At 58.7% G+C, this 26,730-nt stretch overlaps 2 protein-coding genes across 5 annotated transcripts in view; one reads left to right on the forward strand and one right to left on the reverse strand.

Moving 5' to 3' along the window:
• RIPOR3 (RIPOR family member 3) overlaps window positions 1-16,457 on the forward strand; it is a 72,864-nt gene extending 56,407 nt beyond the window's left edge. For 2 of the 3 annotated variants that reach the window (XM_070381046.1, XM_070381045.1), the window contains exons 5-22: window positions 390-413; window positions 719-772; window positions 1,422-1,571; window positions 1,728-1,791; window positions 2,138-2,181; window positions 2,359-2,484; window positions 2,567-2,712; window positions 4,221-4,350; window positions 5,791-6,363; window positions 7,667-7,797; window positions 8,590-8,713; window positions 9,218-9,353; window positions 9,987-10,148; window positions 10,842-11,003; window positions 11,468-11,670; window positions 12,759-12,842; window positions 14,613-14,703; window positions 15,151-16,457. In XM_070381046.1, coding sequence (XP_070237147.1) covers window positions 390-413; window positions 719-772; window positions 1,422-1,571; window positions 1,728-1,791; window positions 2,138-2,181; window positions 2,359-2,484; window positions 2,567-2,712; window positions 4,221-4,350; window positions 5,791-6,363; window positions 7,667-7,797; window positions 8,590-8,713; window positions 9,218-9,353; window positions 9,987-10,148; window positions 10,842-11,003; window positions 11,468-11,670; window positions 12,759-12,842; window positions 14,613-14,703; window positions 15,151-15,254 — 2,508 coding nt within the window. In that variant the 3' untranslated portion in view covers window positions 15,255-16,457. The remainder of the gene's footprint in view (window positions 1-389; window positions 414-718; window positions 773-1,421; window positions 1,572-1,727; window positions 1,792-2,137; window positions 2,182-2,358; window positions 2,485-2,566; window positions 2,713-4,220; window positions 4,351-5,790; window positions 6,364-7,666; window positions 7,798-8,589; window positions 8,714-9,217; window positions 9,354-9,986; window positions 10,149-10,841; window positions 11,004-11,467; window positions 11,671-12,758; window positions 12,843-14,612; window positions 14,704-15,150) is intronic. The other variant, XM_070381047.1, reaches the window with a different exon arrangement.
• A 1,220-nt stretch (window positions 16,458-17,677) lies between these two features.
• PTPN1 (protein tyrosine phosphatase non-receptor type 1) overlaps window positions 17,678-26,730 on the reverse strand; it is a 63,439-nt gene continuing 54,386 nt past the window's right edge. For both annotated transcript variants that reach the window (XM_070381048.1, XM_005899625.3), the window contains exons 6-9: window positions 23,603-23,812; window positions 23,132-23,293; window positions 22,534-22,760; window positions 17,678-20,861 (exon numbers count right to left, since the gene is read on the reverse strand). In XM_070381048.1, coding sequence (XP_070237149.1) covers window positions 20,675-20,861; window positions 22,534-22,760; window positions 23,132-23,293; window positions 23,603-23,812 — 786 coding nt within the window. In that variant the 3' untranslated portion in view covers window positions 17,678-20,674. The remainder of the gene's footprint in view (window positions 20,862-22,533; window positions 22,761-23,131; window positions 23,294-23,602; window positions 23,813-26,730) is intronic.

Genomic DNA, 26,730 nt, shown 5'->3' on the forward strand with positions numbered 1-26,730 from the left:
CGAGTATCTGGTTGTGGCTGAAGTCGCCCCTTAAATAAGCAAATCACAGTGGTTCCCCTCTCGTTGAATTTGCACCGTCCTTTTCATAACAACGCTGTGGGGTAGGCATGATGGTGTCTCCTCTTTCAAAAGGAGATGGAGGCTCAGAGAGGCAGAGAAGCTTGCCTGGGACACACAGCTGGCACGTAGAGTCAGGCCTTAGCTGGCTCCCCCAAAGCCCATGTGTTCGCTCATTCTTCCTGCCCGGCCTGGACCGCAGCTTGCTGACTGCAGGCCTCGGAGGACGGAGCGGCCGCTGGCTTTTTGTCCTCTGAGCTCGGGCGCCCCTGGGATGGAGGCTCACGGGTCTTGGAGGAACGCTGGAGCCCTGACACCTCCCCCTCCAACAGGCTTTCTATTACGATCTGGACAAGGTGAGGGAAACTTCTCTCCGCATGGGGTAAGCAAGGCGGGCCGCGGCTAGGCTTGGCTGGATGGGAATAATGTCTTCGTGGGTCTTCCATCCCCCGGCCATCCTATGGGAGGAATACTTGGGTTTCCTCCCCACTTGACAGATGGGGAAACTGAGGCTCGGCCATGAGCCTTCCTTAGGGATAGTGAGGGGCTGGCCTGACTTCGAGCCCAGCTCTGTGTCAGGACCTGCAGGAGAGTGGTGTGGGCTTGGGGTGGGGGGTGGCCCAGGCTCCTTTTAAAGCACCTTCTCTTCTTCTGGGAGAAGCAAACACGCTCAGTGGAGAGGCACATTCGGAAGATGGAGTTTCACATCAGCAAGGTCAGCCTGGTTTCGGGGGCGCCTCTCTGCTTGAGGGGGGGACCTCTGTGCCGTCAGTGGAGGAAGGCTCTCTGGGTGCCAGGTGGCTGCAGAAAGCCAAGGGGGTGCAGAGACCGTGGGGGCTGAGCCCAGAGGTGGGGATCAGGGGATGGGGTTAGAGGGCCGAGTGATGAGTCCAACCACCCGGTTGTACGGACGGGGCTGTAGAGGCCCGGAGAGGGACACGACGGGCTCAAGGTCACACAGCAAGTCCCTCAAGCTTTATGTGGGCAAACCCCTCCATGAACTCGCTCTGCTCCCTGGGAGCCCCGCGGGTGGACGGAACATCACACACGCAGCTTCCCTGTTTGACCGCTGAAAACCGCATCCACCCATCCCGCTCACTAGTTTTTATCGTGCCTGAGCTGTGCGCCAGCCGCTGCCAGGTGCTGGGGATGCGGAGTGCATGGGACAGACGCGGTCCCTGCCCCCGAGGGCGCACGTGCGCTGGGGGCGGGGCCAGCACGACGTGGGGTGTGGCCTCCTGAGGGGCTGGGGTGGGGAGACAGTCCCGGTGCGTGCGCCCGCAGGTGGGCGGGGCCAGCACGACGTGGGGTGTGGCCTCCTGAGGGGCTGGGTGGGGAGACAGTCCCGGTGCGTGCGCCCGCAGGTGGACGAGCTCTATGAGGGCTACTGCATCCAGTGCCGCCTGCGCGACGGCGCCTCCAGCATGCAGCGGGCCTTCTCCCAGCGCCCGCCCAGCCGCGCCTCCAGGGAGAGCCTGCAGGAGCTGAGCCGCAGCCTGCAGGAATGCGCCGAGGTGGGTGGCGGAGGGCCGGTGTGGGGGCTCACGGGGCCCTGAGGCAGCCTCTGCCTCTGCCCCCGGGGGTGGGGGGTCTCTGTCTGGCAGGGTCCGTGCCTGCCCCGTGGTCCATCCCAGGGCAGGCGGTGAGCCGCCTCCTGTGGGGCTTTGCAGGACATGTGGTTTATCGAGGGGGCCCTGGAGGTTCACCTGGGCGAGTTCCGCGTCAGGATGAAAGGTGACAGGGCTGGGCTGGGGTGGGGGCAGTCTGGGTGGAGCCTCGGGCCTTCTCTGGGACCTGGGGCTTGTGCTGAGGGTGGGGGGTGATGGTCAGAACCCCAGGGTTCCAGGCCCAGCCCGGGTTTCCACTCCTGTGACTTGTGACCTCGGGCAAGTCCCGCCCGCTCTCTGAGTTGAAAGTGAGGGCCCTGGTCTGCCCCTTGTCATCCTGATGGCTTAGCTCACTGCCCATCCCCGGAAGCTGATGACCCCCAGTGTGGCGGGGGGCTCCCCGCTTGAGGGCCTGTGACCCACGGGGTAAGGACAGTGGACAGCGGAGAGACGAGCCCGTCTCTGTGTTCCAGGCTTGGTGGGCTACGCACGTCTTTGTCCTGGAGACCAGTACGAGGTACGCCCGCCCTCTGGGATCCGTCCTCAGGGCTCCCCGCCAGGCCTTCGGAAGTGGGGTTTCTGGGAACCAGGGTCTCCGCTGGGTTCCTGTCCCCCGCCCCAGTTGGCAGGGAGGGCCCCCAGGGGGTGGCAAGGGGGCGTGGCTGACCGCTCCTTTCTCGGCCCTGGCGCACAGGTGCTCCTGCGTCTGGGCCGCCAACGCTGGAAGCTGCGGGGCCGCATCGAGTCGGACGACAGCCAGACCTGGGACGAGGAGGAGAAGGCCTTCATCCCCACCCTGCACGAGAACTTCGAGATCAAGGTGGGTGGGGCCGGGGGGCGGAGGGCGGAGCGGGAGGGAGTGGGGGCGCGGCGCCCACACCCACCGCTTCGCCCTCCCCCAGGTGACGGAGCTGCGCGGCCTGAGCTCGCTGGCGGTGGGCGCCGTGACCTGCGACATTACCGACTTCTTCACCACCCGGCCGCAGGTCATCGTGGTGGACATCACAGAGCTGGGCACCATCAAGCTGCAGCTGGAGGTGCTGTGGAAGTGAGTGCGGGCGGCCGCTTCCCCGCTGCCCCTCCGGAGGGGTGGGGGGTGGGCGGGGGTGGTGGGGGCAGGGGCCTAGGGAGAGTGGGGTCGGCCCCAAACCCGCCCCATCCAGGACGGCGGAGAGACCTCTCCGGCTCCCCCTGGTGGCCTGACCTCACCCCAGCATCCGCCCGGGGCGGCCCGCCCTCAGGCTGCCACCTAGACAAGCAGGGGCTCAGACCAGACCCCTTTCTGCAGCCCTGTCCATGCTGCGGCCTGACCCCCGCCCCGCGTTTAAATTCTCTTTTTTTTCACTTTTGAATTAGTGGCTATTAAAGACCGGGGCCGGCCAGGACCCTTTATGGCAGCCTCCTGGGCTGGATTCCCAGGAGAAACCCACCTCTGCCTTCCTACACCCACCATCTCCTTACCTGCTGACCCCAGCGCCCACCAGGCACAGGGGTGAGCGGTCACCCTGCGGTCCCCCTGGGCCACCGCCACGGATGGGGGACGCTCGTGGGAAGCACCCCGGCCTAGTGTGGGGCTTTCCACTGAGCATCCCACCCTGGTGGTTTCCACAGGTTTTGGTTTTTGGTAGCAGAGATCTTTTTTTTTTAATCGCCAAATGAAACCTTGTGTTTCGAGGAAATTCCCTTCTCCTGACTCCCCAGAGCAGGTGCTGCAGGAGCAAAGGGGCAGACACACGCTTCCTCTACTCTGGTGCCCGTTCTGACCAGTTGGGGCCAGTCTGTCTTTTCTCCCTGGGGGTGAACTGGGTGGACTTGGAGGAATGACACTCCCGCTTCAGTGCCTGCATTTGTCTAGTGGGGGTGAGCACACCGCTCAAGCGGTCAGGGCAGGGGGTGGCCCTGCAGCACCCTGCAACCCCAGGTCGGGAAGGTCCAAGGACCCAGGCGTCCGGCTGGCCCATAAGTGCCCTGGGCGGGCAGGACAGGCATCCAGGCAGGGCCCCTGGGCTGTGGGCCCTCGTGGCTGAGCTGGGCTCTAGACGCTGTGAGCAGGGCCAGCGTGCAGACAGGCAAGCCGGTGTCCACGAGGCAGGGAGGGCTGACCCAGCCCTGGCAGCTCCAAGGACAGGCAAGGGCCTGGCTGGAGCGTCGCTTCTCGTGCTTCCCCCGCAGGTCTGTATCTTCCCCCAGGACTGTGACGGGAGCCCCCTGACCCGGGAGGAACCTGTGGGGGGCGGTGATGTGGTTTACGCAGAAGATGGCAGCTCTGAGTGTCCGCTGCTGCTCTGCTGAGCTTCTCAAAGGGCCTCCAAAGGGGGGTCATTCATCGGCCCCTCCAAGGGCGCCAATCGCTGCCCCTCCCCATTTGGCTAAGGACCCTCGGGGCAATGGATATCTGAGACGTTTCCGGGAGGCTTCAGAGGGGGGACCTGGAGTCCCTCCACTGTGCCTGTCCACGCCCCCCCACACTGAGCCTCTGTCTCAAGTCCCCTGGTCCTGTCTGTGGTCCGATGTCCTCCGGCCGTCGATGACACCCTGGCCTCTGCTCTCCTCCAGCCCATTTGATACCGAGAGCTTCCTGGTGTCACCCAGCCCCCCGGGCAAGTTCTCCATAGGCAGCAGGAAGGGCTCCTTGTACAACTGGACACCCCCAAACACCCCCAGCTTCCGGGAGAGATACTACCTGGTGAGTGAGCCTCCCTGGGTGGGGATGTGGTGGGCGGGCTGGGATTGGGGGTGGGGGGTGTGACTCCCCAGGGGTCAGCACATGGTCAGCACGTGCACCTCCAGCTGCAGCAAGCTTTGGGCTCAGCCTTCCTTGTTTGGGGGTGTTTTGGGGTACCTTTTCTTTTTCACTGCCTGCCCTCTGTTCTGCGGCCTCTGGACTCGGTTCTGGCCTTGACTGGGTGGGGTTCTCCAGATGGTTCTGCCACCCCGGCCACAGCCTCGGGCTCGTTTGTTTCACACTTGGAACGTGTTTCCAGTAGGTAATAGATTGACTTCGTTTGTGGTGAGATAGATACCTCTTTCCTGTGACCTCCAGGGGCCTGGGTCCCCTCCTTAGCACCCCTACTCTTCTCAGCTTCCTCCGTGGTCCTCCAGAGAGGCTCTGGGCCATCTGGGAGCAGATGCAGCCTCTCTAGCCTGTGTCCCTCAGCAGCCCTTGCCCTGGTGACGCCCTGGAGACCTTCTCTGTCATGTTGGCGCCATGCAGCATCTCGTACTTGGCTAAAAACTGCACTTAACAAGATACTGAGGCTCAGTTTTTGCTATTACCAACAAGTGGGCAGTAAACGACCTGGTACACACGTCACCCTGTGTGTGTCGATGCCCAGGGAGGGTCCAGGCATGCGGAGCGGGACCACCCTGTCGCCCTCCTCTGGACCTTAGGTGGGGAAGGCAGCTTTAGATGAGCCAGGCAGCTTGTGCATTTAAAGGAAACTGGTTGTCCAGCCGGGGTGGTCCCAGCGTACTTTGCTTACAAAGTCATTTACGGTCAAGAGCATGGACTCTGAAGCCAGATGGCCTGGGCTCCAAATTCTGTCTATCTCTGCCTTTCATCTGCCGTGTGACCTTGAGCAAGTCACTCAACCTCTCTGAACTTCTGTTTCTGTATCGGAGAAATGAAACTAACAGCTCTGCCCCTATGGGGCTTTGTGAGGGTTAAATAAGTGACTTTGTAAATGAGGAATGCTCTCTGGAATGCCTGGCAGTTACAGGTGGTGCTGTAGGAACGTCAGCCATTGGTCTGGTTGATGAGGGGGAGGGCACAGCAGAGGAGGTCAGAGTTCGTGTATGCTGGCCTGGATTAAAATGCCCGCACGTCCATCCTTCCTCGCGCGCACCTTGCTTCTCCAGGGGCAGAAGTGTGCCACCCTCAGGGAGGTGTGGTGAGGGTTCACTTTGAGCTGACTAGGGAGCTGGGGCTGGAAAGGAGTGAGTGAGCGGGATACGGGGGGCCTGGCTCTCACCGGCGCTTCCGGGTGCTAGGCGCCTTGGCGGACCCCGGTCATCCCGCGGCTGTGGGTATACAGAGCAGACGTCTGGGGGCCACCCTCGGGGGTCTGACTCTGATCCCCAGGGCAGCTGCTGAGGCTGGCCGGCCTGTCTGTCTGTCTGTCTCCAGTCTGTCCTGCAGCCGCGGGCACAGCAGGCCTTGCTGCTGGACAGGCCGAGGGCCCCCTCTGTCCTCAGCTGCCTGTCCGACGGCGACCTTCGGGGCCCCGGCCTGCGGAGCCGCAGTCAGGAGCTGCCCGAGATGGACTCCTTCAGCTCCGAGGACCCCCGAGACACGGAGACCAGCACATCGGCATCCACTTCAGACGTGGGCTTCCTACCCTCGGCCGTGGGCCCCAATACCTCCATCGAAGAGGAGGCCCAAGAGGAACCCCCGCCCCTGGGCCTCCTGCCGGACATGCTGCACCTGGCGGAGGGTTCGTTCGTGGAGCAGCCGGGCTGGAGAGACTTGGGGGTGGGAACCCCCGACCTGTCACGGGGCTCCCCCTTCCACGACGACGCGCTCCCGGGGAGCCAGGGAGGCCCCGACGAAGGAGACCCCAAGGACACGGCAAGTGGGCCTGGGCTGCCCCTCGAGAGGCCTCTGCAGGAGGTGCTGGACCTACTGAGGTCTGTGGACCCTGCCCCGCCGCAGCTCCGGGAGCTGGAGTACCAGATCCTTGCCTTCAGGGACCGGCTGAAGGTATGTGGGCTCTCTGCGGGGGGCACGCCCTGATGGTGCCCTGACTGGCAGTGGGACAGGGAGCCTGGCATGTTAGGGAAAAACTGAAATAAACTTTTGGCCCACACAGTACTTAGGTTTGGTGACTTTGCTGTTTGAAACAGCCCCCGAGGGCTGGGCTGAGATGCTGGTCAGTGTTGCTGATGCACCTTGTGGAGGAAGTCTGTGTGCTGGATAAGTCTTGTTCAGCCTTGGCTGAGCAGCCTTTGAGCTCGGTGTTAAGTCAGTGATCAGCCTTTGCTGAGCAGCCTTTGAGCTCGGTGTTAAGTCAGCGGTGTGTCTATTAAGTGAGACGCCTTTAAGCAGACACAGGCACCCCAGGGGGCACCGTGGGAAAGGATCTGCCTGCCAGCACAGGAGACACAAGAGACGCGGGTTCCATCCCTGGGTCGGGAGGATTCCCTGGAGAAGGAAACGGCAGCCCACACGAGTATTCTTGCCTGGAAAATTCCATGGACAGAGGAATCTGGCAGGCCACAGCCCTTGGGGTCACAGAGTCAAACACGACTGAGCACACGCGCGCACACACAGACACAGACAACAAGGTTCTGTGCTGACGGGCAGATAAAAAGCGTTGACCCAAGGCTCATGGCCTCTGCATTTCCCGTGCAAGCAGACTGGTTCAGTTTCAAATCCCAGGGGTCACGGTGACTTTATGCGCCGTAATTGCTGTGAATAACGGGGCCGTGTGTGTGTGTGCGCCTGTGCGTGTGTGCATACATACATGTGCACATGTTTTTTCCCCATCAAGCAAGGAAACATCTGCAAGCAGCCTTATTCTTGTCTTGTTGCTCAAGATGTTCTCCTGGGATCAACCTTCAGGAGCCCAGTTCTGACTCATGGGGTCTGAGCCAGCCCCATGCACTCTGTGGGACTCAGCCACAGGGGAGCGGCCCCTGCGAGGCTTTGATGACTTGACCCTTCCCGTCCCGCAGGCAAGGGCTGCCTCCAAAATCCTCCCCTTCCACGCTTCCCTGGGAGAGGAGACATCTGCAATCCAGAGGCTTACCTGGTGGCCTTTGGCGCGGGTTGTTGGGCCTGACCCACGCTGTCTTAACAAAATAATTTACAATTAGTTGTCGATAGTTGAAAACTGGGCGGCTCCCCACAAAGTCGAGGTTTCTGGTTTTTCTTGGAAACGTTAACGGTCCGCCTCAGGCCCCACACCCCGGGTGGCAGGGCCCCTTGGGGAGGGCCCTGGGGACATGCCCCCCGGCCCGGGCGCCCCTGAGGTCTGGCCGTCGGTCCGTCCGTCTGCCCGCAGCCCCGCAGAGCTCGCCGGGAGCACGCATCCACTGAGAGCCTGATGGAGTGCATCCTGGAGAGCTTCTCCTTCCTCAACGCCCACATCGCCCCCCACGAGCTGGCCCTGTTTGGGGGCTCCCAGGGCCTGCGGTGAGTGCGCCCCTCCCAGCACTGACCTGGAGTCCAGCCTCGGGCCCAGCGGCCTGCCGGCCCCTCAGCCCCGACTCTGTGTTGGTTTCTTTATTATGGCCCTGGCCCTGCCTGGCATGTGACCAGCGGAGCAAACAAGGATCACTCAGCTAGCCTTGAGCGTCTGCTCTGAGCAGTGGGCTTTCTTTTTAAATCTTATAAAACGACGCCGGCACACGCAGTAGAACCTCAGACCTCTGCGGAGCAATCTCGCAGCCCCGCCCCCACGAGCATGGCAGGCACCCACAGCTCAGCAGCACAGAAGTACACGAATGGGTTACATTTCTCCCCACCTCTCGGGACCCCGGGGAGGGGGTGCCACGTCCACCCCCTCAGGGCTCGGGCTCAGCCCGTCATGGAGCAGACACGGTGCCGGGTGCGCTGGTGTCTTACTCAACCCCCCGGTGGCCCAAGCTTGGGGTTCCTGCCCCCACTTTCCGGACGAGTAAACTGAGGCTCTGGGAGGCAGACTCATCCAGAGTCCCAGAGCTAGGGATTCGTCTGAGCCCCAGGCTTCTGCACGCCCCGGAAAGTGGGCGGGGCGGGGCGGCCTTCCCAGCCCTGCTTTGTGAGAGCTGTCACTCCCATTTGCCGCGTCTCCGTTTCTTAGTTTTCTCCCCAGTTTACCTTCATCTTCCTGGGACCTGGAGTCGGCCCCCGTGATCAGAGCTCTCCAGGGAGGGAGGGTTTCCTCTGTCCTTGGAGGCAGCTGAATGCTAACGGACCAGTCACCCAGTTCTCACTTCCACTCAGAAAGGACAAGAGCCCACCTCCAACACCGCCGCTGAAAGCGCTGTCCAGGGAGCTCACGGCTGGCGCCCCAGAGCTCGACGTGCTGCTCACGGTTCACCTCCAGGTCTGCACAGCGCTGCTGCAGGTGGGCGAGGACCTGGGGGGGCGGGGCGGGGTGGAAGATTCAAGATGGGAGGGGTAAATAGTCCTGTGGTCCTCAGGCAGCCCAGGCCATAAACCGAAGGCAGTGGTGGTGACTCTTTAGGTGGCAGATGCTGGAGCTCCAATCCAAACTGGTTCAGAAGGAAATGATTTGGTTCACAGACTTGAAAGGCCCAGAGGTGGGCTTCAGGTCCAGCTGGATCCAGGGTTGCAAACAACATCACGATTGGGTCTCACCCTCTCTCGGCTCTGCTTGCCTGTGCTGGTTGGCCTCATGCTCTGGCAGGCTCCTGGCAGCTCCAGCCTGCATCCTGTCCTCTCAGCTGCTCTGGCGAGGAGGAATCCCCAGACGACAGGGCGCTACCGTGGGGATAGGAGGGACGGGGAAGGGGCAGATGGGGAAAGGGCGGGTGGGGTCACGGGCATGGTAGCTGACCTCAGAGGGCATGTTCTGGGCTAACCTGGCACACCGTGGGCTGCTTCCCAGAAACTGGGCTCCCCTAACCTGTCGAGGATGGTCCAGGAGTGCCTTCTGGAAGAAGCTGCGCAGCAGAAGCAGGTTCTAGAGACGCTTTCCGTGCTTGACTTTGAGAAGGTCAGCAAAGCAATGTCCATTGAGGAGAGTAAGTACCTGCTGTCCGGCCGTGTGAATGGCAGGAAGTGATGAGGATGAAAGCCCGTGGGGGGTGGGGGGCTCCTCTCCCTTCCCGACACTTGTCAGTCAATGGCACCCAGGGGACGCGAGTGGGGAGTGTCTGGGCTGGGACCAGACCCACACCGTGGGGGCGGGAAGGGAGGCCAGCTAGCCTCGGTCAGCCGGGTGACCCTGGACGAGGGTCACTGCTCTGAGCAAACGAGTCGCTGCTCCGAGCCTCAGCTTCCCCATCTGTATAATGGGGAGGCCCCCGGGTAGGTGTCAATGAAGGAATCCCCAGCACACATTCAAGGCACACACGGCATGCTGCCCAACAGGGGCAGGGACCCCAGCCCCGTGGGACCTGCCCTTGTCCGTCAGGGGAGACTGGGAGCAGCAGTCCCGGGGGTGTCGTGGGGCCGGCAGGCGGTTACCAGATGAGGCTCAGGGCCAAAGCTGCTCGTCTCTGCAGGTGACGCCTGCGTGTGGGGAAGGGGCCTGCCTTAGGCCAGGCCGCACCCCCCTCCCCGAGCCCTTGGGTCCCAGGGGCAGGGACCCCCGGGCCTCCTCGTTGCTCACTCTTCCCCCCATGCCGGGCGGCTCTCTGAGCCCAGCCTTTCAGTCCTCCCACAGGCCACGCGGAGGAAGGGCTGCCTGAAGCTCTGGAGGGGCTGCACGGGGCCCGGTGCCACCCTGTCCTGCCCGGGGACGGCGCTGCTGGACCAGCTCAAGAAGACGTTCCTGCACAGAGTCAGGGGGAAATACCCGGGACAGCTAGAGATAGGTAGCCCGTCCCCTCCCCATGCTCCCTGGGCAACGCTGTGTGGAGCCCCTAGAGATAGGTAGCCCGTCCCCTCCCCGTGCTCCCTGGGCAACGCTGCGTGGAGCCCCGGGTCTGGAGCATCACCACCACAGGCCTCCCTCTTGCCCCTTCCGTGCCCGCCTCTGCTGCAGATGCCCCCGCGGCATCGAAGGGAGGTGTCGCTCACTTGACCACAAAGCACCTCCTCTTCCCGGGGGAGGAGGGCGGAGCCAGTGAACCCCGGGAGCGGCCTGCATCTGTCCGTGGGCTGGTGCTTCTGGGGACCGGTTGATTGCATAGCTTCCACCAGAACCTTAGAGAAGGGTCCCCGGGGAAGGTAGGCAGGACCCTATCTGCTCGACAGCAGCATCGTGAATCTTGGCTGGACTCTTCCCTGGAACGTAGAGCTGTGGCATCTTTGTGTTGACCACTGAAGGGTGGCACGCGTACTCCAGGCAGTGGCTCTGGACCTCAACCAGTTCTAACCACCCACCCTGCCGCTGGGATTCAGACTGAGGGGCCTCAGCTGGAGTGTGTCCTCGTGGGAATGGGGCTGCCCCAGAGATCCCGTGCACAGCCGTCACGGAGCCTCCAGACCGACCCGGCTGGGCTCCCGGGGTGTCGCCCAGGGGTTGAGACCCCCGTCTCCCCTTCACCCTCTCTCTGTGTCGCCAGCCTGTCGCAGGCTCCTGGAGCAGGTGGTCAGCTGCGGCGGGCTGCTGCCTGGAGCCGGGCTCCCTGAGGAACAGACCATCACCTGGTTCCAGTTTCACAGCTACCTGCGGAGGCAGAGCGTCTCTGACCTGGAGAAGCACTTCGCCCAGCTCACCAAGGAAGGTAGGGGCTGGGGCGGCGGGCCGGCGCCCCGTGTTGGGGACAGCCCATCGCGGAGCCCTGTGTCTCAGCTCTGCGAAGCCAGTTTTTCAGAATGCCTTTCCCCTCCAGCTGTTCTTTTGAGAACTAGATTTAATTACATTGTCTGTTGACTCCACATAGAAATGAGCTCCAAGGGCAGGAGGTTGTACGAAGCACAGCAGAGGTCGCAAGTGGACAGGAGGGTGTGCTGGGCTGGCCCGAGTCCCTGAAATAGGGACTGGCGTTGATTCATCTTCAGGGTGTATTTGACCCCTAGCTAGAACGCCTTCCTGGAGATTCCAGGAGGCCCCTTCGGGACCGGTTTGGGCGGGGCCTCGGTGGACGCGTCTTGGGATTTGCTCCTCCATAGCTGATGTTCAGCCTGCAGCTTCCTGGACCAGCCGCAGTCAGAGGGGACCCCAGCTGCCCCCTTCTGTCTCTTCCAGTAACGCTCGCGGAGGAGCTGCAGTGCAGGGCCCAGACCAGGACAGTCAGGAAGCTGCAGGGGAAGCGGCTGGGCCAGCTCCAGCCCTTGCCACAGACGCTGAGGGCCTGGGCGCTGCTCCAGCTGGATGGACCCCCCCGGGCCTGCAGAGCGGCCAGCGCCCGCCTGGCTGGCGCGGCCAGAAACAAGAGCTTTCGGGAAAAGGTGCGTGGGGCTGCCGGCGGCCTCTGTGGGCCTGTGAGCCGGGGGCAGGTGGGCTTCATCTCGGAGAAGCGCAAGGTGGGTGATGGGGGTGGTGCGTTTGTGCGATGGTCCCGACATGACCACAGTCTCATGCGTGGCCATCCTCACCACGGGCGGCCCCAGTCCCGGGGGCGGGGCCGGGGTTGCCAAGCTGTCATGACTGCGTGTCCCATGCGTACCAGCTCACTCAGCTCAGTGTTTCTACAGCCACGTTGTCTATTCGGTCTCTGAGACGTCACCTGCGTGTAGGGTGTTCCTTCTTCAGAATTCTGACAGTTGCCCTCCTTTACCCTCGACTAACAAATGTGGCTGGCTGGCTCGTTGTTTGGTTCACTAGAAAAACCAAGAGACGGGACCCCTCCGCCTTTTAGGTTCCTGGCCCTGTGACTATTCTAGATTTAGGGGACCAGCCCACCAGGGTCGGAGAAGGACAATACTGGGCAATACTTACCGTAGTCTTGGGCGCACCCAAGTGCCAGGCACATCCCCCATCCCCCCTGCTTCCTATGAGCCCCTAAAGCAATACTGCAAAGGAAGCACCAGCTTATTTTCCAGCTGGATGGACATGGCCATGGTCACGTGACCGATGGGGCGGGGTCAGAGCTATGACCGGAAAGAGTGATGAGATGCTTTTCCTTCCGGTGGCCTCACCAAAGCTCCCTGTGTTCAGTTCTTCTGCTGTCCCCCGTGGACAGCGGGTCTCTCTGATGTCGCATTTTATCTAGATGGTAGTTTCAGAATGCATTTTGTAAACATTAGATGAGTTTTCAAAAAAATATGTATTTGGCTGCACTGGGTCTTAGCTGTGGCATGTGGCATCCAGTTCCCTGATGGGGGATGGAATCCAGGCTCCCCGCATTGTGAGTGGAGTCGTAGCCACTGGACCCCCAGGGAAGTCCTAAGACCAGTGCTTGCAGATGAACTGAGTACCACAGCCTCCAACTCCATGCTGTGTACACAGGCTGTGAGCATACTGGAAGGCGGGCGGTGGGTAGTACCAAGGGTTATGCTCTCACCAGCCCCCCGTTCACAGCCACCTCATTTCCTAGGCCTTGCTCTTCTACACCAACGCCCTGACCGAAAATGATGCAAAACTCCAGCAAGCTGCGTGCGTGGCGCTAAGACATCTCCGGGTGAGTCTAAGCTGCCCTTGCTGGTGATGGAGAGAATCCTGGTTGTGATTAATGCTGAAGTTAGTGCATTTCGAAATGATTTCACTGGGACAAAAAAAAAAAAATCACTGCAGTGGAAAAGCACCGGAAAGAGCTGGCTGTAGAGAAACAGCCTCAGCTCTGCCAGCAGCCCTGTGGGCAGAGGCCCCTCAGCAGTGGCCTGGGGCACGTCCGCTCTGGCTCTGTGTGAGCAAGCAGGTAGCCCCAAGAGACTCACTTCTGTGCTCTTGGATTATATGGTTGAATAACCTCAATTTTGTAGAAAAACAGCGTAGAGCTTCTCTGGTGGCTCAGGAGCAAAGAATCCACCTGCTAATGCAGGAGACATGGGGTTTGATCCCTGGTCCGGGAAGATCCCACATACCTCGAAGCAAGCAATTCTGTGCGCCGTAACTATCGAGGCTGTGCTCTAGAGCCCTGGACTCCCACCACCGAGCCCACGTGCCACGTCTGCAGACATCCACGTGCTCCAGAGCCCAGACTCCGCAACAAGTCATTGCAGCGAGAGGCCCAGCACCACAGCCAGAGCGGCCCCGGCTCGTCGCAACTGGAGAAAAGCCTGTGCGGCAACGAAGAGCCAAAACAGCCAAAAATAAACGAAAAAAGTGTAAAACGCAGAAATGCAAGTTACTCATCCTTTTTTTTGGTCACACCTCGAGGCACATGGGATTTTAGTTCCCCAACGAGGTTTCGAACCAGTGCCCCCTTAAGTGGAAGTGTGGAGCCCTGACCACCGACCCACAGGGAATTCCCCCAGTTATCCCTCTCTGTGCATAAAGTTTTAAAATTTATATGGAGTTCTGAATTACTTCCTTACGTTAGACAGCGCTCAGTGTTATCGCAGGGCCACAAAATATAAATAAAAAACAATAGCATATGTTTGGTTGCCCTGGGTCTCTGTGGCTGTGCCCAGGCTTTCTCTAGTTGTGACAAGTGCGGGCTCCTCTTTGTTGCAGAGCGTGGGCTTCTCCTCTCGTGGAGCAAAGGCTCTAGGCGCACAGGCCTCGGCTGTCGCAGCATGCTGGCTCAGTGGCCGTGGCCCACGGGGTGAGCTGCTCCGCAGCATGTGGGATCCTCCTGGACCAGGAATTGAACCCAGGTCCTCTGCATTGACAGGTGGATTCTTATCCAGTGAACCACCAGGGAAGCCCCTAAATGCTTTTGAGACTCTTGAGACAACACACCACTTTACACTCATTTGTGCAAAGATACAGATACGAGGGGGTGCTGGTTTTACTATTTGTAACTCTTATTTTAAAAAACTCATTGCCATTTTGCTAGATGAAAAATGCTCCGAACAGTCTAAATTATTTCTGGAAGGAACCAACAGGAAATTCTATGAGGTCCATCTGGTTATGATCAAATAACCAGGGAGTGGCCAGGAGGTCAGCGGGTGGGCAGCCGTGCCTGGACCAGGACACTGGTCACTCCTCTCCTGGTCTGACCTGGAGGGTAGGGTTGGGCGAGGCAGAGGAGGTAGAAAGGTTCAGAAGAAAGCAGGTCTTATTCCAACATGGGCCTTTCAGAAGGCGTCAGGGTGGAAAAGATGATGTTTGCCAAGGGCACTTCAGTGAACCCGAGGCCTCATGAGAAGCATGGAAGCCTTCAGAGAAGGAAGGGGCTGAGGTCGCAGAAGCCACGCTAGGGCTGGTTGTGCAGGGGTTTATGAAAGCGGACACTTGTTCCTTAAAATGTCCCCTGAGGCGTCTGCTTTCCCCCAACCTCGAACAGGGCGTGGAAAGCATCGATCAGATCGCCAGCCTGTGCCAGTCTGATGTGGAGGCCGTGCGTGCAGCCGCCCGGGAAACCACGCTGTCATTTGGTGAGGTCCAGCGTCCCGTACTCCCGACTGCGGGCAGGGGCTGGGGGGTGCCGGGGTCCATGGAGAGGTTGTGCTGGGGAGGCCACGGTCAGCTCCCCAGAGACGCAAACCCGCACACAGCACGGGCACCGCCAGCGACCCACTTCACCGCGCCTGGCGGGGGCAGGTTTCCTTCACGGTTGAGGAGGCAAGAGGCGCTCTGTCAACGTCTCAACCTGCCCCGTTTATGATCCGTGGGGACAAAGGCCAGATGTAAGGTGGGACTAAGGTTCGGCAGACCATGCTGGACACAGGGGCGGGTCATAGGGTCCACGTGAGCCAGGCCCTCGGGCTCCAGTGGCCCCGGAGGCCCGGGCGTCTGGAAGCACTGAGGCCACCATGGCTCACCAGAGTAGATGAGAGCGAGGCGGGGGGACAGTCCCCTGACAGACAACCTTGATATTTCAGGAGAGAAAGGTCGCTTGGCTTTTGAGAAGATGGACAGACTCTGCTCAGAACAGAGAGATGCGGCCTTTGGCCAGGAGGCAGATGTTGAAATCACAATCTTTTAAGAAGCCTCAGCTGATGGGCTCACATCCGGTGTCCTTGTCTGTGCTGTAGCCTGGCCCCAACACGGGGAGGGTTTTGGGAGGGTGTGGCAGGGGGGCAGGCTGAGCGCCCCCCGAAAAGCATCAACTGGCCGAGCTGCTTCCTGACCGTCCAGGCAGTTACGAAGCCCCGGGGCGTACGTGGGACTTCCGTCCCGGGGCAGAGCAAGCATGGCACTTTGAGGGCTGCACTCCGGTCCGCCTTTGGCTTTGAGCATCTGCCTGACTTTCCGCAGGTTGCAGAGCCGGTCAATGCCGGCTGGTCCTGCTATGGGGAGGCTGAGGCTGGGAGTCAGCAGGGCAGCTAGCTCGGCGCCATCTGGTTCCCTCAAGCCCGGGACTGAGGCGGCGACTGGGCTGGCTGACCCTGCTAAGAAGGCGGTGTGGGTCGCGGGGCATGCGGGAGGGCCCAGCCAGGGTGTCCACTGTTCACTTCAGCCAGACACACAGCCCAGATGCCCGTGGAGCCGGGCGGCGGCCTGCCAACCACGGACCTTGATCTGTGGTTCTACGACACGAGTAAACAAGGACGTGGCCTCCGCCGAGAAGTCTGAGTGTCCTTTGCCTTGACCTTCACCAGTCAGAACAGAGGGGCTTCCCCGATGGCTCACTGGTAATGAATCTGCCTGCACTGCGGGAGACTCGGGGTTGGATCCCTGGGTCGGGAACATCCCGGGAGGAGGAGATGGCAACCCGACTCCAGTGTTCTTGCCTGGAGAATTCCATGGACAGAGGAGCCTGGCGGGCTGCCGTCCATGGGGTCGCACAAGTGTGACGACCGAGCGCAATGAAGCACCAATCACAATGGGGTCTGAAGCAAGTCCACTCAGGGCTTGTTAAATACACTGCTGCAGAGGCCACGCGCTGGTCTGAAGAAAGATTTCAATGAACATCACATTTAAAGGAAGAAAACTAGTTTCCTATTTAAGTCTTAAGAAAACCCCAGAGTATCCTGGGATGTTTCTGGGTTAATACAGAGGCACCCTGGGTTCTGGATGTGGAATCCACAGTGGAATTGGAAAGCTCTATAATTTAAACATGCTCATTTGCATTTCATGTATATATTTTGTGCTCTTTGGTTTAATTCAGTATTTATTGCCTTGCCGATATGTTGTTTTCTGAAATTTCAATAAAAATAACTTTTTATTGGTGTTTCACTCTACCTGAGACACGAGGAAGGCAGTGGTGGTTTTCTCAAATATCCTGAAGGAAGAAGCCACCCTCACCCCCCACCCCATTCCCCAGGGCCCTTTCCAACGTGACTTTCTGTGAAGTGGCTGCTCCCATACACGCGGCGGCAGCGGAGGGTGGTGGTGGGGCAGGGCGCCCCTTGGAGTCTCCCCAGGCACCCTGAGTCCTCTCTCCTTGGACACCAGGAAGCCATCCTTCTTGGGCCCGGGGCCCTGTCTAATTTCTGCTCAAGGTTACAAATTTGTTTTTCACACTGGCATCCCACCTTCTCAGGAAAGCTCAGCTGCCCTTTTTTGCACCTGAGACGACGGTGACGGTCCCCACTGTCCTTGCTGGGCGCTCGGGGGCCCCGTGACCACAGGCTGTCTGCCCTGCTAGGCTCCACGCTCTCACTGGGAGGCCACAGCACCTGCAGCTTACTCAGCAGCCAGCTTTGAAACAACCGTAAAACCTTAAAGGACCTAAGGGAACTCTCTGTACTATTTCCTCAACATTTTGCAAATCTGAAATTACTCCAGAAGAAGAAGTTAAAAGAAAAAAAAACACCTTAGGGGAGAGTCCCGTTTGACTTCAGACTACATGAACCCATTCACTGTTACAGCTCCATCAGTTCCACGGCAAATGCGACTCGGGAAGGGGCTGAGAGGCGGTCCCCCAGCGAGGGCACACGTGTCAGGTTGAGCAGCTCTTCAAACAACTTGTATAAACTCGTCAAGTTATCCAAGGGCCCTAATACGCTGAAATGGTGAGTTCTGTTACTGCTACTGAGGGATAAGAATAAGAAGAGGCCCCGAAGCTCCAAGTAAACGCACCAGGCGGGGAACGTTCTCGCAGGCCAAAGACACCCACAACCCCAGCAGGCTGTCGTAATCCTCAGACGTGGAAAAGCTGCAGCCCCTCCTGAAGGACAGCATCTGCTTCGCAGCAGCAGGCATGGAAAGAGACACGAGTTGCCCAGCTTGGTTTAGGCCCATTAAGTGAAGAAATGGGAAGCACCCCAAATCCATGTTCTTTAGAAAAAAAGATTTTTATTGTTGCAACTAAAATGCAAACCATCATTTATATGGCAAATTGGAAAACTGTACAGTTTGACAGTTCTGTGAGGTCACAGAAGACCCTGAGACGCGCCCCCCCACCCCCATCATGCATCCACGTATACACACACCTGGAAAGGTATTATACCAAAACACCTGGCTTTTTTGTTTTATTTTTGTAAAAATGGTTTATTCTATGGCCATTGTAAAAAATAATGACCTGATGAGTAAATGTTGGCTTAAGGCATATAGCACAGCAGCTCACTACTTCTCTAACATACGGGCGACAGGACGCAGAGCCATCTGTTTTCCAAGGACAGGAGGTTAAACCAGTATATCCACTTTGAAATGCTACTGTATATACACACCCAAACTACTACATACACATACAGGACTTAACAGAACAGACGCACAAGCCCAGCTCACACACGCTTACAGCCTGGCCCCCAGCCTCATCTGCACCTCACCAAGGCCTGCGGGCAACACCGCAGATGCTCCCCCATGGAAACTTCTTGCAGAGCTTCCAACACGTGAAAGGCAAAAATGTGAAAATGCTGGCAAAAGAGCAGCTCATGAGCCACAGCTGCCTTTTTTTTTCTTGGTAAAAAAAGCCACTGAATGTGGAGGTCATAGGTTCCCCCCACACAGGCGGAGTCCTGAGCACCATCAGTCCCCAGAGTTCGAGGTGGGGGCAGACGCCTCGTGCAGCAAGGCCCCCGGACCTAGAGGGCCACAGGCTGACTTGAAGGCCCGTCGTCCAGGATGTTTCAGGAAGGGCAGTTTCCGACAGTTGCCTTGGTTCCAAATCACGGTCCACTCAAGCTGAGTGTGAACTTGGGCGCAGTGGAGGCTGATCCCAAAGGTGCGTGTGTGGGTGGGTGGGTGGGAGGGAGGACCCTGCTTCTCTCCATGTCCAGAGTGCAGGTGTGACTATGCTTCCCATACCCTTGGAATGTCTGAGCTGCAGTGGACCCAGCTAGAGCAGGACAGGCTGGGCCTCACTTGAAAGTCACCAGACTGTCGTGCCAGGAATTACGCAACTATCTGTTACTCGAAAACGTCATTCCACTGCTGAATGGCGACTATTTCAGCAACAGTCTTAGGAACCACAGCCACGTAACGATCAGACCGTGCAAAGGGAAACTGGACTTGTACACGGGGCACGCTAGTCAGCAGAGCGCTAAGTATTCCAAGCACGTCATATCTGATGGGGACACAGGAAGATGGGACATGCATCCTAATACACACAGAGGGAGTGGTGGCTGAGATCAAGGTTGAGCAGATAACTGGGGAGGTGAGGAACCGGGACAAAGGAACCTCACACCGTGTCTTAAATAGCCAAGTGTCCATTATCATTATCCCCTTGCTCTATGAACACACGCAGACTTCCTCTCAAGCTCCCCGCAGCATCACGACACGACAGCTCCCAGCCATCCTCCTACTGGGCACTGGTCTATGCAGAGGCTCACGGCAAAGTCCTCCGTTCCCAGCCCGACCTGAGGGTTCACTGCTATAATTCTGGATGAAGCCCTTGGTGCAAGGCTGACATCAAAAAACTGGAAGCTGTTACTGGTTTAAGAAGACGCTAGTGCACTGTGGATGCCCTCGGGGAAACAATGTAGAAATAAATACGGAGTGGAGAGAGGCTCACTACGGGCAGTCTCCCAGGAGGGCGGAGGGAAGGACTGTGTGCCAGCCACCGAAGGCCCCCATGTGAGGCTCGTCCCGCTGCCCATCCAGGCTGCCCTGCCCCGTGCCACGGGCACAGCACCCTCCTGTGCCCTCTCAGAACCGGGCTGTGGGTCTGGTCGTCCAAGCAGGGGAGGGGGAGGAAGGGGGGACAGTGGAGCCGAGGCCAAGTGCCCAGGAGGGCCGCTTCAGTGCAGACCCGCGGCTCAAGGGCAGCTGCGGCCCTGCCCGCTGCCTCACTCACGGTGGCTGCCTGCCAGGCTGACGAGGCTGGCACTGGGTCAGGCTGTATGTTGCTGCTGAACAGGAACTGAAAAGAAACCAAGTATTTCCAGACGAGCCCGGCACTGCAGAGCTGCAGACGCACGCACACCCTGGCCACCCCCACCTCCCACGAAGAGTTTGATTTTTCACAGGAGCTCTGCCTTCCCAAAAATCACCTCCAAAGAAAAAACTGTTTGCATGCTGCTAAACCGCTGGATGCAAAGACGGTTGCTTAGAAAAGAAGTAAAATGTGAAAAACCAACAAAGAACGAATCACCTTGGGAGGTGATTTCTGTGACCGGAGATTTGAGGCTCCTCCTTGGCCTTTTCCCTAACTTGAACAGCAACACGTTCCAACGGGGGGATTTCTGCTGAGACAGCATTCCTATTCCGGGCCGAGCGGAACCTGCTCCGTCTGGGTCTCGAGGCCTGGGTGGAGGGCCGGCAGCCGCCCTGTGGTGACCTCTGGCCCCAGGGGACCCTGAGTGGGGCTGGAGCGAGGCGGGCAGGGCGGGCAGGCCGGCCGAGAGGGGAGGGCTGTATGGGGAAACAGACGGCGGGACACAGCGGGACACCCTGAGCAGAAGCAGAAGCCAGGTTCTGATTTCTAGAGATGGCCTTCGCTGCTCTCCTTCTCCCAGTGGGGAAGTCCGCAGCAGGGGCTGCGCCCAAGCCAGACAGGGTCCGACCCTCAACCCTCTTCTCCAAAGGAATTTACATTCGTACACGTGTGGGAGTCTTTCCCTGGGAAATCAAATAAAAACTGTATCTGGTGACGCCAACTAAGGGCACAAGACAGTTTCGTTAAGTGCGCCTGGTCTTTTCTCCCCACCACCCCAGAAATAACAAAAAGCTGCTTTTTATAAAGGTTAAAAACAACAATGTGTTGTAATTCTATTATTTTTTTTTTCAAAAACAAATGAGCAAAAAAAAGGAAAAAAGAGAGAGAGAGACGTATTTGGCATTTCCTCTGCTTACTCCTGAATAGGTTAAGGCCCTGAGATTAGACTCTTCTACTCCTGGGACCACAGCGCCTCCAGACCCCAGTGCATCAATCCCCAGTCCTCTCTCGTTAGCCCTTCACAGTTCCAGACTCTGAACCCTCTGGCCTGCTTCTTCCAGGACAGGCTCAGCGCCTCCCCTGCACTGAGCGCCGCCGCCAGGCGAAGGCCAGGCTCTCTGTAGGCGGCCCGGCCAGCATGTCCGTCAGTGGAAACAGACCCTGTAGCAGAGGTACGCGCCGGCCGTGAGGACCGTGGCCACGCACACGTTGACCAGGAAGGGCTTCCAGTGGCTCAGCGGCTGGTCTCGCTCCTCTGCGGGCAGCGACGGCTCCCCCTGCGCAGGGTCTGCGCCCACGACCCGCCTTCTGACTTCAGTGTCTTGACTCGCGCTGAGGAGTGAGGGGGCAGAGAAGGGTTACTCACCCAGGAAAACAATGGCAAGGACGCTATTACCTTGGGAAGAGCTGTAGGGAAGGGGAGCCCCCTGGAAACGGCCTGAAGACGCGGATACTGGCCGGAAGGCTGCCTGTCACCACCTCCTTCCCAGGGCCCGACTGTAGGGCCAGGGCAGGGGTCTGGGGCGAGGCCTGGGTGCATGCAGGCTCCCCCCGGTGCAAGCGCTCAGGGTCTCGGCCCGCTCCATGGTCTCCTGGCATCCTCTGGCTTTCAGCGCCCAGATCCACGCTTCCCTGCTCCTCACTTTCACCCACGGAATGTGGAGGGCACCTCTCTCCACGGTCTTCATGAATACAGAAACAGGACATGTGACACTGACGTGACACAAGCCGCGTGCCGGCACCTCTCTCACCCGTGGCCCACGATGAGCCCTCGGGTGGAGCACACCGGTCCACCCTCGAATGTCAGTGGAGGCCCGGGAAGCCGGGCACAGCCTCCCGCACTCAGGATCTGCTCTGGGAGGCTCCACCGGACAAGTGTCTCTAGAGCCCCAGAACCAGTGGTGCACGAAAAGTCCTGGGAGGAGGTTCATGGGTGGGGACTCAGGTCTGGAAGCCAGCATTTGGCAAAGTAACCAGGGAAGATCTGGGTGGTGAGCTTAGCTGGAGGGCCTGGCGGGGCACACACCATGCGTAACCTGCTCTCTCATGCATGATGTTCCCAAGCCCAGCCACAAGAATACACTCTGATCCCGTCTTTCAACAGCTGCAGAACATTCAGCACAGGGAGAAAGCCCTCCCGATACACTCCCTGGATACAGAATCAACCCACCTCTAGTTTTTCACCATTACAGGTGATGCCAGCATGAACACCTCTGCCTACACACCTCTGCACTCCGCACGCCCGCTGAGAACTGCTGCAGGCTGAATCTCAAGGTGCAGACAAACGTGAGGTCAGAGTGGGCGCTAATCTTAAGCTGCCCTCTAAAACAGCAGGCACTGAGGGCACTGCTTTCACGGGCTCAGGCTGACCCCTGTCCATCCTTCGAGCTCCTGCACAACGCCACCTCCTGCAGGCAGCCCTCCTTGACCTCCCAGGCAAGGCTGGGTGGCTCTTCTCTAAGGCTGACCACCTCAGAGTGCACCTCCATCAGTCCCGTCCATGGGGCCCCCACCACAACCTACTGTTCCCTTCCCAACAAGGTGGTCCAGAACACAGAGCAGGGGCCCTGGTCTAATTATCTCATTTCTCACAGGCATCAGTAGGTGCTCAATAATCTTTCTCAAACTGTAAGGAAGCAAAACGACAATCAAAGCTGCATGAAAAGGTTAAGTTCTGGGGGCTGAAGGTACGTGGTCAAGCCTGGACATCAGTTTCAGGACCTGCCCGAAGCCCGGCTCCTGTTTTCTGTCGCCGTCAACACTGGGCCACCTGTCGCGCCGGAGCCCCGGTTCCGAGAGGCACCACCAGGTGGCGCCAGACCCCGCTACAGTCAGTCCCTCTCCCTGCCAACCTGTACTCAGTCCAGAGGCTCCGCCAACCAGCAGCGGCGGAGGCGCAGAGCTGGTCCAGGGCCCGTCTCCCCAAGGACACAGAAGTACCAGTTGCCAAGAGGAGGCTGCCCGCCCCCGCCCCCTCCAGTAAGCCAGGACCCTCTTCCTTTACCTCTCCAGGCTGCAGGGGGCATTTAACGGGGCTCTGGTTGCTTCCTGGACGGGGCCGTCTTCTTTATCCTCCTCCTCAGTGTCATCCTTTACCCACTGATGGTTGGGGAAGAATTCCTTGCACTTCCCGTTGTGTGGCTCCAGGACTCGCTTGGGGGGCCGGGGAGGTGGGGGGACATGCTCAGGTGGGGGCTCCAGATCCTCATGGGAGAGCTCTTTCCATTGCTCCTTGAAAAAGCAGCAAGAGGAAGATTTCACAGTTGGTAATTTGTCAGGAAATCTGCTCCCTTTCAAGTGAGGGGAGGTGAGGGCTACATGAGGGGCCTTTCAGCTTCTTGGGTCTCCAGCCATGTGCTTGGAAGATGAGATCTTTGGAAAATAAAGTCTATTCTCCCTATTAATGCTCTCTGTGTGAGCACTTCAAAGAAACTGGAACATGGTGACAATTTCCACAACTTTCTAGCTAAACAGACTTAAACATGAACTCTAGCTATTTCCCCTGACATGTGACATTATTTCAACTTTGACAGTGAACAGCCTCCTTTAGAGACAAAAGTTTAAAACCAGCACACCCGGATTAAAGCAAAAGGAATGCTGACCTGCACTGAAGAGTCTCCCATGATGAACTTGGCGCCCTCGATCACAGCCAGGTAGGAGAAGCGGAGCTGGTCTGCTGTCTGGATCAGTCCCATCCGAAATTTCCGCATTTCTAACAAAACTTTCTTGATATCAACAGAAGAAGGGTCTTTCCTTTTGTCCATCTGAAAGCCAGAGAGGAGACACAGCTGAGTGAGGTCTGGGTGTCAGGTACAACACAACTGTACACGTCCTAGGGGAGCGTGAGCGGGAAAAGTGTGAGGGAAGGGGATTCTCTGGCTTCCACATCAAAATTAAAAGCACTGCTCCAAATGAAGCTGTTTAGGGTAAAGCTCCCTTGATGGGAGGGAAGCTGCTAGAAAGTCAAGACCAAAGCTGGCTGATTGCAGACAGTGACAGAGGGCCGCGGCCAGATCAGCCTGGAGGTCACTGCATGCTCTCTCTGCTTCCTGTGGTCTTGAGGGCCGTCTTACCAGCAACAGGCAGGTGTCAGCCAGGCAGAAGGTGCCTGACCTGCCGATGCCAGCACTGCAGTGAACCACGATGGGGCCGTGCTCACGGCTGAGCGAGCCCGACTCTCGGACTTTGAAGAGAAAGTTCAGAAACGAGGCCGGCGATTCGGGGACTCCGAAGTCAGGCCACGTGGTGTAGTGGAAATGTAAGATCTCTCGGGTTTCTCGAGACTGAAAGAGAAATACACACGTGACGACTCTCAAAGAATCACCTGAGTGAGAAGCACTGACTTCAAGTAAGCGTGAAGCGCCTTTCGACGCGCCTGCCTCCACGAGGAGTCTTTGTTCCCAGATTCTCTCCTCGGGACCACAGACTCAGCGGACAAGATCCGAGACCCAGGCAGGTGCCAGGCTGCTCCTGCCAGCTGCAACACTTTTGCCTCCAGGAGCCCTCATCTCAACGCCCCTCTCCCTTCTGCCGTCTTCCAGGTCACAATGACTTCTCTCTGTAAGTCAAAGTGATGCTGCACTACCGCCCACAGCAGTCTTGTCATCAGCGCCTCGGGGTTTCACACCAAAGAGTGGAAATGTAACCACAGGTGTGGGGCACCAGCTCTGGGGAACTTGGGGCTTTACGAGGCGATCGGGACGTCTCAGAGGACTGTCATTTTACAGAAAAAGGTTACTGACTGGGTCCCCAAAGACTGGAGGCTGCACGTGTGACCTTCTGAACAGACGGTCAGTGAGGAAGGGGTGTCATAAGACCAGCTGGCCCGGCCCCACAGTGAGAGTCTATGTGCTCCCGCGCTGGGTGCCTGGGCTCCCGGAGCTCTCGCATGCAACCCCACTAGTCCAGTTACTCCCATGCTCCAGATTAGAAGCCTGAGGCTTGGCAGGCACCCCCCTACTAGGTAGGGAGCAGGAGTTTCAATCTGAGTTGCCTGACTCCAGACCCCGCGTTCACAGCCTGCTGCAGGGACCCTTGAAGGTGGACCCTGACACTTGTCCCCGAGTGTTTCTCCTCGTGGCCCCATCAGCTCCCAGGGGAACTGTGAGGACGGCCTCTGGGGCTGATTCCAGCTCTGCTCCTCTGAGACTCCACTCCCAGGGCAGATAGCAGGCTGCCAGGGGGCGATGGTCAAACCGTGGTTCTCATTGAGGAGAGCCCTCACGCTAAGAGCCCACAGTCATGGGAGCCAGTCACGGGGCAAGTAAGGCCTGAGACAGGAATCCCACCAGCAGCGTGGAGCCAAGGGCCACGCCGGCACCCAGGTCGCCTGCAGAACAGCTGATGGAGAAACACTGGGCCAGAGACCTGGTGGCCGACAGTGCCCCTCCCCTCATTTGGCAAATGTCCACCATGTGCCTCCTGGGTGCCAGGTGCCACGAGGGAGCGACTCGGCCCTGCCCTCTTCCCAGAGCTCATGCCTCCGGTACAACCACCCTCCCTGACCTGAGGGTGACAGAAACGTGGGAAAGGACCCACAACAAACAGCAAGGACCTGACACCCGCAGAGAACACACACGGGTCACCCCGCACCAGCCATGACACATGCTGGTATCTTCCTGCAGAACTGGAACCAATCTGCTGATCACATCAGGATAACTTCGAGAACCACGCAGACAGCTCCACGCCTTCCTCCCTAGAAAACGACCTCCTTACATACTTTAATGGTTTAAAAAACAAACGTGTCTTCTTTTTTTTGGGGGTGGGTAAGAAAAGCACTTAAAAACAGATTTTAAAAAAATGGAATAAGAAAACAGGCCCAAAGCAAGTTCCTTCCTTAAATTCTTGAAAAGGTGTGGGTCATCTGTTTACTCCCTCCCTCATGCCTGCCCACTTCTTTCTCAAGGAATTCATTCCAGACGTACGCGCGAACAGATCCACAAGGCTCAGAACAGATTTTTTTTTGAAAACCACATTCTGTTAGAGCAAACAGATCTCCCCCAAACCTCTCTGCTCTGACGCCCAGACAGCGCGAGCCTCTTCTGCTCCGGTTGAATTCCATTCTCTTCAACGAGCGAAAGAAATTTTCTCAAGAGTTTATCAGAAGTCATTCGTAACGCCAAGCTCGCAAGTGCTCAAAAGCATTAAAAGAAAAAAGTCTACCACACAATCCTCCAGGCACATTCCAACCCTCTGCCAAGATTACTCCTGAAAACTGCCCGTCTCAGCCCCTCCATCGGTCAGCGCGGGAGCCTGTGTGCGCCCCCCAACCCTCCCCCTGCCGCCACTCCCCACCCCCACCCCCCAGCTGCAGTGCCCAGCAGGGCGGGGCCTGGCCCGGCACAGTTCCCCGGAGCCGCAGGGTTTCCACCTCTCCTCCACGCCCAGGCACCTGTGCGGAGCTCTCCATCTCACTCTCACTATGAACCCACCCCAGGAGCCACAGCGACCACAGAGCAGAAGTCGAAAGTTAAGCTGCGAATGAAGACAAGGCCGGAGCAGACCCTGCCCATCAGCCCGCCCGCAGCCCTGGGGGTCCGTGCTCCTTCGGCCCCGCTGGAGCCCGCGAGCCCCTCACGGCGTGTTCTGGGCCTGCATTGCTCACACCACACACAGACCGCTGCGAGAAGCCTTCCAAAAGCCCGGGCTGCGGGCAGACTGACACGCGGGGAGACACGGTGCCCTTGGCTCAGGGCCGACAGTTTGAGGAGGTGGGCCGTGGGACTGCACAAGGCTGGGGTGCCCGCGTCTGAGGGAGCCCCCCGGAGCTCCCCTCCGTGGTCTCCGTCACCGGTGGGCGCGCAGGCGAGCTCTGCAGCCTCCCAGTGAACGCGTCCTCAGCGGGGCTGCTTCCAGCAGACCCAAGAGGTGGCCCAAGGCCATCATTTAATGAGAGCCGGCCCCTGGTGTTATAAACTCCCCGCCACCCCGCCAGAAGCCCAGGACTTCATCTAGAAACTTTACACTGACCACAAACTGGGCCTTTCTTCTGTCACTGCCAACTAGTGACTGTGGATGAGAGGCCCGCGTGCTCTGCTCGTGTTAACTCCCAGGCTATCATGTTAGACCTTCTGTAGTTGGTCTGAGGTAAAAACCTACCCTTTCCCCTAAGAACTGGTGTTAGCTGGGACTGAGAGTTCGTTCTGTGGAAAGGGAGGTACTAAGACTTGTCCGCCCCCCAGACACTGCTGGTCACCTGGCA

Source organism: Bos mutus, chromosome 13, assembly GCF_027580195.1.
Source record: "Bos mutus isolate GX-2022 chromosome 13, NWIPB_WYAK_1.1, whole genome shotgun sequence".
NCBI lineage: Eukaryota > Metazoa > Chordata > Mammalia > Artiodactyla > Bovidae > Bos > Bos mutus.